The 14,186-nt window shown below is 28.5% G+C and overlaps 3 protein-coding genes across 3 annotated transcripts in view; all 3 read right to left on the reverse strand.

Annotated features, from left to right (window-relative positions):
• LOC149891668 (E3 SUMO-protein ligase ZBED1-like) overlaps positions 1-14,186 on the reverse strand; it is a 588,790-nt gene that overhangs the window by 280,234 nt on the left and 294,370 nt on the right. The window lies entirely within an intron of this gene.
• Positions 2,650-6,139, reverse strand: LOC145187114 (translation machinery-associated protein 7). The gene is made up of 4 exons (XM_090077246.1): positions 6,002-6,139; positions 5,797-5,852; positions 5,547-5,634; positions 2,650-2,866 (listed from the first exon to the last, which is right to left on the reverse strand). Exons 1-4 carry the CDS (start codon positions 6,015-6,017, stop codon positions 2,832-2,834), a joined length of 195 nt encoding a protein of 64 aa, XP_089933372.1. The 5' UTR covers positions 6,018-6,139; the 3' UTR covers positions 2,650-2,831.
• LOC145191211 (interferon-related developmental regulator 2-like) lies at positions 6,303-14,147 on the reverse strand. The gene is made up of 13 exons (XM_090077245.1): positions 14,035-14,147; positions 13,359-13,433; positions 12,876-12,977; positions 12,707-12,776; positions 10,956-11,036; positions 10,614-10,812; positions 10,454-10,504; positions 10,214-10,368; positions 7,335-7,575; positions 7,183-7,250; positions 7,039-7,099; positions 6,857-6,943; positions 6,303-6,757 (listed from the first exon to the last, which is right to left on the reverse strand). The coding sequence occupies exons 2-13, from the start codon at positions 13,420-13,422 to the stop codon at positions 6,674-6,676; spliced, it is 1,263 nt and encodes a 420-aa protein (XP_089933371.1). The 5' UTR covers positions 13,423-13,433; positions 14,035-14,147; the 3' UTR covers positions 6,303-6,673.

The raw sequence follows: 14,186 nt of genomic DNA on the forward strand, positions 1-14,186 counted from the left end.
AGCAAGTCTTAATGTAAATGTAGCTATACTAAGCACCATCATTAATTTACTTAAATCATATTTTATAAGTTTTTCCCTAACTAGTTCAACTACTTAATGCTCCATTCAGCTATAAAATCAAACTAATGTGTGCGAGGTCTGATTTATCATTGAGCTGGTTGAAAAGTTGAATGGTGTTCTGATAAACAGGATATTCTTGATTTTCTGAATTATAAATTTATTAGCTACTTGCTCTATGAATTATGAAAGGTAAACATGACACTAATTTAAAAAAGTCATGAGGCCCAATAATTGCAATGTCCAACTGGCACCTCTAATTACAAGATTGAATAAAATCGGACCGAACAACTCCCCCTAACTTATACTCTAGAGATGTATAGTGGTACAATCATCAAAACACCTCAAGGGGTGAGTAATAAAAAATTTCGGCGCTCACTTATCTTGATAATGGTGCTCTGAAAATGTAGCTTTTCCTAGGAATTTCATGGAGCTGTCACTAACACGAAGTTCCCACTGGGTCCCATACGCCCGTTATGACTAAAATACATCAAATGAATTGAAAAAAGTTACTCGCATAACGTAATCTGTATTACATTAAATGATTACAATGCCATGCAGAGAGGTGTCTAAGGAAGAAAAAATCAAAAATTGTTGCCTACAAACATGCGGGTTTGTTCAATCAACTAATTGAAAAGAAACTCAAAAGGTCCTAGTAAATAATTTTGCAAAATCAAGTAAAAATGTTAGCAAGTAATTTTCAACAAAGTTATAAAAATACTAAGGGTGGTTTAGAAAATTTCCAGAAAGCAACATTCTTTCATTAGGCGTTGACTGGAAAGAATGATCAAAAAATTATCGTAAATGGAAAGCGTAAAGATTCAAGTTTGCAATGACATGGACGCAGAATGGGACGCATGACATGGGACGCAGAATGGGAACAATGTTATTTTTTCTGACGAATTTACGATTAGCTTATAAGGGCCTAACGTAACAAAGGTGGCCCCATGTCGTAACTTTGGAGAAGAAAAAGTTATGACATGGGGCCACCTTTGTTTCCGCGGAAAAACTCCTATGCAATTTTCTTTTCTTTCAAATGTATTTTGAAACAAATAAATTTATTGCTGAATAATATGTAATAAGTCTTTTTCTATTTGCTTGCTGTTATAAAATATTTCTTTATGGTAATATTATAATTTTATAATTGTAAATTAGAGGGCAATTTGAGTGCCTTTGATTATTTGTCACATACGGTTTGATTCAAAACTCTTGAACTTATCAATAAAAAGAATTAGTTTTCGGTATTATGAACAAGTCATGAGGTGCTTATTGGTTTAAAAAGTGTTCTAAAAAGTGAACACAGCTGGTTTTTAAGGTACAACAGTGCAATGAAAGAAAGGAAACTTCATATTGAAAATTTTATTAAGGTATGATGCTGCTTTACATTTTATTACATCATATCAAAAAGTCTTGAAATAATTTTAATATATACAAGTTAACTTAAAACAATAGTTAATTTTACAACTTAAAATGATGATATAATAGGTTAATATATTAATGAAATAATTTGTTTGTTGGTTTTTATTGATTATTTATATAAGTATAATATTTTTTCAGTTGTCTCAAAACTATTAAAAGATGATTTTATTTTATTTGTTCTTAGAGAATAGTGCTGTTGCTCAACTAATAATGGCCAAAATGCCAAAAAGCTTTATACTTGATATGTTAGAACAATTTTTAAATCCTGCATATTACTAAGTATTTCATATTTTACAAAATCTTGCTAAATTCCTCAGTGATATTAGTTTTTTGTTTCTGGGTCAAATGGACTGCTTCTGAAATACCGAAGTCGTGCTTAATGCTGAACATTTTTTAAGATATGCCCCTTTTTCAAGTGACAAAATTCGTCATACTTCAAGACGTTAAAAATTACTTTAATTTTTAATGAGTCTTGCCCTATATTGCCAATTTTTAAAAATTGTTTTTCAACACTTGTACTCAAACGAAATGTATAGTGATGTAACCGAACACTCATCAAAACTAGAGAAGCCTCAAATATAAATAAATAAGCCTCAAATTACCCGAAAGTAGAGACAATTCCATTCTTTTTTTCGCAAGGTACGCGTAAGTACGTACGTAACGTGTTAAAAAAATCAATCCAAAAACAGATTCGGTTTTATGATGTTCTAAAGCTTTTACAAATAACATGGATTTAGAATGTAATTTAAGCAAATTTGATGTTTTATTGGATTTCTACAGGAAACCGGTAGAAATTTTTTTTTTTTTCACTTTAAAAGTGGCAAACCTAGGAATTTCAATTTTAGAGAAAACTCATCCACAGTACGATTTTATTTGCTTTATGCTTTTGAAACAGCAGTAGTCTATTAACTGTAACTTGTTAATGTCATAATTTCTCATCTGATGAAAACATAAACGTTCATATATGAAATAAGGGTTGGAAAGGCAGGAAGAATCTCACGTACAGAATCCACATCTACAGAAATGGAAAAACGCTAAAAAGACGAGAAAAGTGATTAGCGAGTTAACTTGATAGATTTGAACCAAGGATATATTTTTTCGAGTGGGGTAATAAACTAAGGATATTTTTTGTAAATTGTCTTTTGGGTTTCGCTATATATTAGTAAAAGACGCTCCGAATAATACTTGCTCTTTGAAATCATATTTTACTCAAACGAAATATGTGAATCCGAAAATGAGGATATCTTAAAGTAACTTCAAAGAAGCAGCAGTTTAAAAATCTTTGCATAAAACACGATCCAATTTCTTCTACGCTAACACAATTTGCTTGTTCTATATTACAATTTTTAAAACATCTACTTTTTCCCCGACTTCTTGATTCCTCCGCTAGCTAAAAATAATAAAAATATGTAAACCAGTATTTTCATTCTATTACCAGCTTTTTATTTTAATACTTATTTTTGTATTTATTTATTTTTTAAAACTTGATCATTTGAAAGTTGGAAAAGGAAAATCGTAAAAATTATTCACTGTTCTTCAAATTGATCGCAGATTAACATACTTAAAATTCTCAAAAGCATGGCAAAAATTGGAAAGTCTATTTATCTATCAAAATAACAGCTATTGGATTTGCCATAAATATAAAGGTATAAAAATAAAAACAAAGAAAATTTCGCGAGAGAAGATCTTCTTAAGCACCTTTACTTATGCAATAGTTAATGAGTGCTCTTTATGGCTGATCAGACAGTTTTAATGGCTAAGAAGAAATCAGGAAGGCTGGCTAAAAAGTAGCGCATACCCGTGGCTAAAAACGTAATTAATAAACTGTAAGAAAAAATCACAGATTACACATATTTTGGTGCTGGAAATGTAAGGGCTGTTTCTGGTTAATTTTGGGACGCTGAATTCATTTTTCTTAATAAGCTTTAGTTTTTTCACTTAACAAAATTTAATTTTTTCTATGTTGATGCCAAATCCTAAAGGTGTTTTTAGGTATAATATACTTTAAAAATTTTATACATGATTGTTAAGTAGATATTTATGAAATAGACATTTTAATAAGATAGATGTAAATTTGAGTACATACATTCTTAAAAAAAAGATAAAACTTTTCTTTTTTATTTACTAATGTGGTTGACGTAAAAGGTTGGAAGAAGTATGAAACAGAGGAGATAAGGGTTAATAACAAATAAACAAAATGCATATTAAACAAGTTCAGGCTTGCTGTTATATAGCCTTACTACTTTTACATACATCCTGTCTGATATTATGTGGTACTTAAAATGAAAATTTATTAAATTAAAACGATACGCTTCTATATACGTTTCTATTTTTAGTGAAATCAGTGACATTTTACTAGATTGCACTAGAGTCACCCTGATTCCTTTTGTTACATATGTGAGAATACAGAATAAAAGACAATTAAAAACTAATTACAGACTTCTTTAAAAAAATTCGACTTGTACACCAGTGATGACCTTCTTGTCTCTATGTTAGAGGAATTATCTAATATCCCTGTTAAATAATCAGAACAAGAGACTTTTCATAGCTATGGAAAACTCGGACTTAATTTTTCTTTATAACATACCTATCTTATTACATAAAGAAAAAAGTGTCGACATTTTAAAAGAGTAGTTTTTCACTCGCGTTGGTAGTAGTGCTTTGGTCGTAATACCATTTATAATCAAAAAAGGGAACTCTATAAATAAAAGCTCAAGCTAGCGTTAAAAAAAAAATGTAATTTTTGGGTTCAGCGTCCTAAAATTGAAATAAAACAGTTCTAATAATCTTGGCAACAAGACAGAAAAGTTTCTTTGTAGGCCTGTGTTATTAACTAAGCATACCTTTAATCTTCAAACAACGATAAAATTGTTTAACAACTTTAAACGTCGATTTTAATTTCTTTTGTGTGAAGCACGAGAAAGTATTCTACTACGTTACGTAGGAATAGAATTTTTTAGGAGTCTTGATTATTTGGGACATATTTATGATCAGATTGATTTCCACTCAAAGGTTTGTAATTATCGCTAACCAGGGTTTTCATGTAATCAATTCATGAAGACCCTTACTAGTAACAATGATTCGGCAAGTATTCTTTTTTCTAACTATTTTAAATTTTTCAAATTTCTTTTCTCTTTCAAATAGCGTCCCTTTGTAATCATAAAAATGACTGGTATGAGGAAAAACGTTGCACTCTTTATTGTGAAGCAATTTAACTGAGAATAATTGTAGTCTAAAGAATTTACCAACTCAACTTAGAAATCGGTCACTCAATGACTTTTAACTTAAATGCAGCAAATAGTGGGAAGCGGCCTTCTGGACATAAAGGAAAGTTTTTTTTTACTTTACTATGGAGTGAACTTTGAATTCCAAAAAATAAACTTGAAACTCCTTCACAATAATCTGCAGCTCCAAGGTTTTTTAAACTTATTGCATTAGAACTTTGTGGCGAATGCCAATAATTATATTAGAATGTAGATATCATTCATTTACTTTATTTTAAAGAAGATTTTCTTGTTAAAGATTGTGTGCCACCACCTGAGTTGCATATTCTAATAGAAGCTAAGTATTCTTTTAGAACTTAGGCCAGAGTATGAAATCTGGTTGAAGGGACATCATACTATGTTCATTTATTTCATTTTATTTCATATTATCATTTATTTCATTCATTTTATAATTATTTCGTTTTATATAATATTATATCATTTCATTTTACATTATGTATCATGAACATTAAATTATGTTGAAGGAACATTATATTATGATCAAAAACCTTACCATTCTTTTACCTATTAAATTTATTTTAAACTCTTTACTTATACATGTTACCAACCCTATTTTAAAGAGGAGAGAATGAAGTTTAATATTTTATATAGAAAGTTCTTGAACTTTTAAAAATAAAAAAAATATAATAACTTTAATATAAGTTACACACACATTCAGAGTTATATAAATGTGTGTTAAAATTACCTAAGCATTAAAATTTTGAAAGGGGAAAAAATAGATTAGGCCATCAATTTGGAGAACAGTGTATCCATATTACTGAATACCAATTTCACTGATGAACTTACCAAGAGGACCTTTACCAGCTGCTTTCTTTTTCATATCCTCTAATTTTTTTTGATCTTCTTTTTGCTTTTGTTTAAAAGCAACATCCTCCTAAGTAAACAAAAAACCAGCATGTGCATATGGTAACTAGAGCAGTTGAAACTTTCATAGAATTAATTAAATGTATTTGCTGCAATTAATGTAGCATTTGAAAAAGAATTAAAAAAAAAAGAAATTGCAAAAAAAAAAAAATAATAACAATTTAAAACTAACCTCTTCCAGTTCATTCTCTTGTTTTTTGGGAGCTTTTAAAGGTTTTTTTTTTCCTCCTGAAAGATAAACGAATTGCAGTTCAGACAACATCAAACATTGTTTTATTTAAACATAAGTTAGTTAGTTTTAAAATTGTGGATGCATTAAACAAGTTTAATGGCAGTTAGAATTGACTATTATTAAAAAAACTAGAAGAAATACTAACCTTGTCTTCCACTCATTCTATAAAATTATTATTTAATTGACACTGAAAAACAAACTTAAACTAAAAAACCTTTAAAAGTTAAAAAGTTCAGTCAAAAAAGTTTCAGTCAAGTAACAAACTAATAAATGAAAATTAAACAGGTAATTCTCTGTGAATAATATGTCCTACTAAATTTTTAGATAAATACATTATACATTATTTTTATATATTTTATTCATTACAACCCCTGTCTATTGAGTCTTGAAAAAGATTTCTTACTTATACAAACCATTTTAAATAAAATGTTATTGAAACAAAAAAATAATCTCCATCTACCATATATTTCACTTAAATGATACATAAATACATTGTGTGTATTTGACCACAAACAAAAATTCTTTTATTTATCACTAAAATAGCTGTAGAAGTTTTACAAATTATGTTAAGCAACACTTTGATTTTAACTGAAGTAGAAAAAAATGTAAAGCCAGAATAATAAATATAACAAGTATTCAAGATGGTTAAATAACCACAAATAATGCAGAAATTTTTTTCTGCAAATATAGTAAAAATAAACTTTAACATATCTGACCAAATTCTGTACAAAATTTTCAGTATAATTTAAAGTGGCCGGCCACAATTGTTAAACTGATGAAATAATTTTTCCAAAACATTTGATCACATAGGTTTAAATCAAGTTAGACCAGAACGTTTATTATCACGCTTAAGACTTCTTGCCAGAGTTCGATCTTTTGAACAGGCTTCATTGAGTAATTGCTAAGAGTAATGTTGAATTTTCAAAAGTCTGTTCAAAGTTAACAAAGAATAAAAAAAAAAGTTAGTTTGCAGGTAAAAGAAAAATAATTTTTTTCTTACCCTTTCATATTTCTCATTTTTTGTTAGTTTTATTTGATTACTGATAGGTAAACCAAGACTAAAGATATCTCTCAAGAGTGTATTTGACTAGAAAAGAAAAGGAAACAAGCAATAAGCCACAGGTTATTGTAAGCAACATCATTGACAACAACGCTAATGATGAATCAATTACAATAAATCACCTTAAGGTGAACATTGATTCCACAGCCCAATGCATCTTTGAATGCATTATAACGTCTTACACTAAAAACAGTAATTGCCTGAGATTTAAGAACAAGAAGTGAACTGTAGGTTGCAACAAATTATTCAAATATAGGGAAACTGACCATATCCATGATGACATTTCTAGATACTCCTGACCAAACTTGATTGACTCATTAGGAGGATGCCCTCTCTATATACACATAAACAAAAAGTTAAACAACTCCACACACAAGTTTCAATAAATATAAGAACATGAGGAAAAAAAATTCAATACTTCTACTGATTTTAAAATATCACGAAAACTAGCTTTTTGCTGCTTTTTCTCTCGTTTTCCTTTATGGCGACCACTTTCATTTGCCAAGTCTCTTAACAATGAATAAAGGGTAGAAACTGGACCTTGAAATTTTATATTTGCTTCTCTAGCTAGTTCATAAACTAAAGCCAATGTTTCTCCTGTAGCAATCCGAAGATTCAAGTCACCCAGTTCTAGAATTTTGCACATAACAGCAATGCAACTAAACATTGAAAAAAAAATCTCAACATTAAGTAACAAGGATATTTTATACACTATACTGCAAACTTGAACCATTTTATGACCTTCTACTTTTATGCAAAGATTTTAAGAGACTTCTTTTTATAAAAATGTAAGTAATTCTAATAGAAAATTATACATAATTAAATGTGAAAACTGTATGTAGATCAAAAAGTTGCTGTATTCTTGTATTCAGAATAGTTTCATCAGTTTTCAAAAGCAGATAAAGATGTTCATAACCTAATACTTAAGTCTTTTTTTTTTTTTTGGAACAATTTTCCAAACCATAATATTGATAAAAAATTTAAAAAACCTTTATATGTTTTTATAAAGTTCATTTTTTCATAAGGTAAATAAGGATCCAGATCTAGTACAAACAAAATAGTTTCCAAAACTATTTTTAAAATGAGTTAATGTAACTTAACTTTATTTTGAACAAACAAGAATTATCAGAATAATAACTACTAGAAAGTTCTTCTTTTAAAATATTATCATTAATACTTTAATTTAAAACAAAGCTAATTATAAAATAATAGAAGCAATATGATTGATGACATAGAATGGTTAAAAAATGGAACCTAATACTTTTAACATTAATTTTGTTAAAGAATTTCTTTAAGAACTCGTATAATCAGAAAATGTCATCATCAGTTTTCAAAAGCAGATAAAGATGTTCATAACCTATTACTTAAGTCTTTCTTTTTTTTTTTTTTGATGAAATTTCTTTAAGAACTTATACAATCAGAAAATGGATTTTTGAGGTATTATATATTTGTCCTCAACTTTACTGTTTGTCCAAAAAAGTATTTCTTAAAAATCAGACATTTTCATTGTTAAATGAAAGAGATAAAAGAAAAAAAAAATATTGTTGAAAATTGATTCATCAAGTTTCATACAAGAATGAAAACTTAATGAAAAAAGATGTTGGGAGAGAAAATTCATTTGCACTTTCATGAAATAGTTTAATTCATTAAAACCCACAATCAATCTACATTATAACACAATCAATCACAATACTAAAATATAACACAATGAATGTTACAAACACAATCAATCTATAATATAACCACCACTATTATCAACAACAATTCTCCATTTATTAGGTAAGTAAAGGAGATCATTCTTGTAGGAGCTGCTTGGCTACCCCTCTAAGAATCAACTTCAGTTGGACAACCAGACCTTGGGAAATCCTGAAGTTGAAAGCTATTGGAACGAAAATGTTGAAACCAAATTTGACAAGTGCATTTGGTAATACTGCCTTGGCTTTGGGCAGTATATGCTATGTCAGCCTCACCAGTAAATGATCAAGCTGGAACTCATACAAGATGCTGTATCCCATATAGGATTTCTGATCTGACCTTTTATGTCAAGTAAATCATCTGTATTTGCTTATATAGTGACATTGAAATTTAAAAAAATAATGTATCATTGATGAATTAAACCAAAATGCATTCTAGAAAATCAGAGAACTTTCCATGTTTTAAGTAGATCCATTTGTAATAGCACAAGTACAAAAGACCTTTCTTTCTAATCCAATAAATTGAATTAAACTGAGAAACATTCTATAGCCTGCTGTTGTTGCAAAGGATCAATGTTTTTACATTTTACACATTTTCATTCATTTACAGTTTTTTGGTATCCTTGTTTTAGATACCTAAGTTTTAATTTAATTAATTAAAAGACAATTATACAAACTTAGAGATATTCCCAACTGCTATAAACTGTAATTGGCTAAAAAAATTTAGAGGATTGTTGGCAGAGTTCAACATTGAACTTAAAAAACATTGCATCACCTATCAATGGATCTATAGCCATAGTTAACTATAGAAAACTTATTTCAGAATAGATATTAATTTGATATAATATTTTTTCTGCTCTTATATACATGTTATAATCATACAGTTTCTATGATGTAATGAAGAAGGGATATGCAATTGTATGAATTCATCAAGTCAAGAAAAAAGAATTTTGGTTATTATGCAAAATGCTAAAAGTTCAACCCTCTTCAAATAAATTAATGAGCCTTTTTTAGGAGTGCTTTGTTTTTAACTAAAAGAAGAGTTGACAGGAGGACTTTATGATCGATGGATTATGATATGTTAATATACAAACTGTAAGAGGCAATAAAAATTTATTACTCTCCTTAGAGCAATTTGGTACGAAGAATCATTCTCTTGTGTACTGTGCAAGCTTTTCATTCTAGCCATCATTTTTTACAAAATATTTATTGAATGAATAAGTAAGATTAAATGTTTTAGTGACAAAAATCTTTGATTCTTTGAAAAATAAGTAAGGCTTACAAGATAAAAACTTAATATAAGGTATTTTCATGAATTATCATGCTCATGTATGCAAACATTCACATTCATTTTATTCACATGTAATAAAGGCTATGAATTTTAAAGTGGTCATTTACTTGACAGAGGCATGTAACAATCCTGAGGTACCTATTAGATTGTTTACAGTATATGTAAGACTTTAAGTTACCAGAGTTTCCTAAAATCCTTCATTTCTTTACATGCAAGTTCAAGAATTTAAAACACTGTGAATTATGTAATAAGGGCACATAAATCAAATAAGTAATACCCAAGTTAACAACAAAGGTTTGTAAACCATTATACCTTGAGATATTTTCTTCAACAACTGATGATGGAGCCACAGTAAGTAGTAAACTCCAAGACAACAAAGAATTTGCTATTGGAACATGATGGCTTGTATCTGCAGGTATCTTTTTCATAAAACTTGTTTTTAAAGCAGTAAGGCAAGCCACTGTATCCTGAAAATAATAATAATTGAGTTTATATCATAGATATAGGGTCATAAGATTGAATGTAAAAAAATATAACTGTAATTCTTAATACCTCTGGTTCTTCAGAACCTATAAAACATAGAATTCCTAGGGCTGATGCTGCCTAAAAGAATTGTTTTATCAATTACTCAAAGTAATAGAAAAGAGAAGAAAAATGTTAATTCAGAAATTTTATTTAACTAAGTTTTAAATAAAAACTGAAACAAACATACACTAGCTCTCACTGACGGAGAGGCACTTTCATCATTGAGCATGTTAGTTAACAAAGGTTTCAGTGTAGTAAATATATGAGTAGCTTCTGCTACACCTAATTGTATACACAAGGCACTACTAATATCTGATGACATCACACAGTCTTCAGGTTGACCTTTCTTCAGCAATTTCTCAATTAGATCAAGAAGTGAATCTTTTCTAAAAGTTGAAAAAAACTGTAAAATTGAAAACTGCTTTTTAACATTAAAAGTAACAGTTATAAAACTAAATCTAACCTTAACAACTTTGAAAACAAAAGACTAAAAGTATTATATAACTTATAAGTATAAATCTTAACTCACCTACTCAGTAAAAAGTCATATAAATATCTTTTACAAAGACCATTCTTCAATTCCACAAGAGAAATGTAACGTGTTTTAGCACTGTATAAGATTAAAAAACAAATTATATAATTTATAAAGATTAGTCTGTATTGCAATATGGATGATCAAATACATTATTTGTATATCTAAAGTAAATCATTCACTTAATACTAAAATTTAAAACTCGTACACAGTGTACTATAATGATTAAAAAGGCAAAACATATCTTATAATCAGATATAAACATGTCTTATAGGTTTTTTGGGACATGAATTTAATTTCATAGAAATATGAAATTCAGGAATTATAGAAATAAAATCTAATTTTTTCATAGTTACTGTATTAAATAAAAACAACATTTCAAATCTTTAGTTCTGCTTACATCTTTGACAACTGTAACATGTCCTGTAACTGACAAGTGTTAGCTAAGGTTTTAGAGTGAAGTTTTTTAAAAGGGCAAAAAATAAGTATTTTAATGATTTGACATTTTCATTTTTCAAATTCCTTTGAATTTCTTTAAATGTAAGATCTCAGGTCTAGTTCACATACCAAAACACATTCCAAATGCATCAAATAAAAGCATTTTAAACATGTAATGATGACAGATTGTCCACAACAAGCTGAGAGCAATAGTTGTATCTAAAAATGTGCAAGCTCTATTAAATCTACCAGTATTTGAACCTGTTGTGTCAAAGACATGCCAATCACAGTTCTATCACATTTTAATGACTTCAGAAGTTCCAGAACTGCCATCAAAGGTGTCTTTCCTGAGCCTGAGACCAACTTTGGTATAACAACAAGTTTTATGCTTCCACTAATAAGAGAAGATACGATAAATTGGCAATCAATCCAATTGCAGAGTTTCTTCTCTAGTTACTACACAACAGCTTTTCATCCCAGTGCTAGACAGCTTTACTGTTTTGAAATACATCCCTTATCTGCTTGGCAGCTTCATGGCAAAATTTGGCATTCAGTGAACTGTACTCTTTGAAAGTTTTGTTGAAGATGTGGAGCAACATATTTTGTTGACCATAAATGCTAGTATCATCATTGATCTACAAACACTTGTTTGTCTTCATCCTGTCTAATTCAGCTGATACTTCTGGGGTAGTCCCAGCAGTGTGTTTAGAACATTTGAATTCTACTTGAAGTTATAGGAGCTTTTGCTAATAAGGATTCATTTGTTAAATAGGAGCTGAGATTTGATTGGGATGATTTTATCATCCCAATCAAATCTCAGCTCCTATTTAACATCATGTTCACATCCTTTAGCTTCTGCAGCCACTTTTGTTTTTTGCATTCAGATGACCATTTATCACAACAAACAGTTTTCATATAAACAGGCTAAATGCAGCCTGTTTTTGACTCTTGCTGTTATTTAAGAAACTTGGGAGACCCCTAAATGTTACTTTAATTCACTATAAATTTGCAGGTAATATCATAAGACCCAAAAGAAACTTTGAGGAGGCCATTCATCAAAATTTTCTGGGATGCACTAGTATGTAAAAACAACTTATAACTTCTTTCGGAAATTCCATACACAGTATATTATACATTTCATATACAAGCTTGAGATTATGTATTTCAGCAAAATACAACTCAAAAAAATATATACCTGGGTAAACATAAACATATATATAGCTAGGTATATGTTTTATAAATTTTATCAAAAATGAATAAAGTTATTACAAATTAAAAATGCATGTTAAAAATAATTATCTATAGATAACCTTTTTTCTCGTGCTCCTTCTATACTATCAAGAAATTTTTGCTCAAAATTTTCATTATATTCTACTCCATCTATAATAAAAAATATCATAATTCAATAATATTTCACCAAACATAAATATTAATCTAAGCAGCGCACAAATTATATTTAAAAACAATGATACAATATACCTTCCAATGCCTCATTTAAAGGTAAATCCACTGAACTTGCAACACTTTCAAGATCATCATCAGAATTGATGTCATTTTCATCACTTGTAGCTCCATTTGGAGCTAATTTTTTAACAAAAAAACATGTGAAAAATTTTTAATGACAATTTATTGTTGAATCAACTATTCAAAATAATATTATTAACCTCAGTAATTGTTATTTATAATCAAATAAACAGTTACTAAACTAAAAGTACCATTTTGAATAGTTGATCTGCAGAAATAGACATCAAAAACTTGTGCCATAACTACAAACTTTATTTAGTAAAATTGTATTTTACATTTGTTATTACTTGAATTAGGCTTTTAGTGTGATTAAATTGATTACAACCAATAGACTTTTTTTTTTAACGATAGATGATAATAAATTGAAATTAAGATAAAAAGAAATAAGACAAATTAGATTGCTAATCTTAGTTTATACTTAAAATAACAAAAACTTACTTTTCTTTTTTGGATTCCTTTTTTTGTTTGATTTTTTTCTAGTACGTGAAGTTTGTTCATCCATTTTTCTCTAAACTAAAGTTATACACCCTAATTATTGATCACAGCAAAAAGTGATTATCAACTAAAACCTTACAATATGAATTACAGTAACTATTTCTTATTGTAAGTCTAAGTATTTTTTCACTCCATTCTAGAATGAACAAACCATTTAAGTCTAACAATCAAGCTTATCTTATAACTTTTATCTATCCCTTAAAAACCTAACTTTACTGCTAAAACTATTCTCACTAATAAAAACAAGTTATTTTGTATAAAGCAACTTATTAGGCAAAACATATGTAGATCATTTTGAATGTTGATTATGTTATCAGACTATAGTTTTTATCAGACTATGATTTTTTATTTGATTTGTCGTAGAAAAAGGTTGCTTGTAACTTTTTTACTAAATTCTTTTTGTTGACTTGAACTTAGGTTATGCAAGTTTCTTAATATCAAAAAGTTGATGTTTTTTTGAAAATTGAGACTTGTTTCCTTTCTTCGACTCGCTTATATTTTACTTGATAAACTGACCTAATCTTAATATTATTTCTCGAAAAACTTGTTAACAGAAACTTCCAATAAATAAAACTGAAAACTTCATAGGAGGTACAAATATAATTGAAATATCGAGTACTTCTTTCTAAGGATAATCGCCGTCGTGGTAATGAAGTTAAAGCATGACAGTCGTTCGTTATAATTCTTTTTCTGCTCGTGTTAGTAAAGATGTCACGGCAACCGAAAAACAAATTTATTTTGACCCGATTAACAACAAAATGGCAACTTTGT

The sequence above is a fragment of the Hydra viridissima genome, unplaced genomic scaffold (genome assembly GCF_058129835.1).
Source record: "Hydra viridissima isolate aposymbiotic clone 2 unplaced genomic scaffold, HvirCarnegie_v1 scaffold_2, whole genome shotgun sequence".
NCBI lineage: Eukaryota > Metazoa > Cnidaria > Hydrozoa > Anthoathecata > Hydridae > Hydra > Hydra viridissima.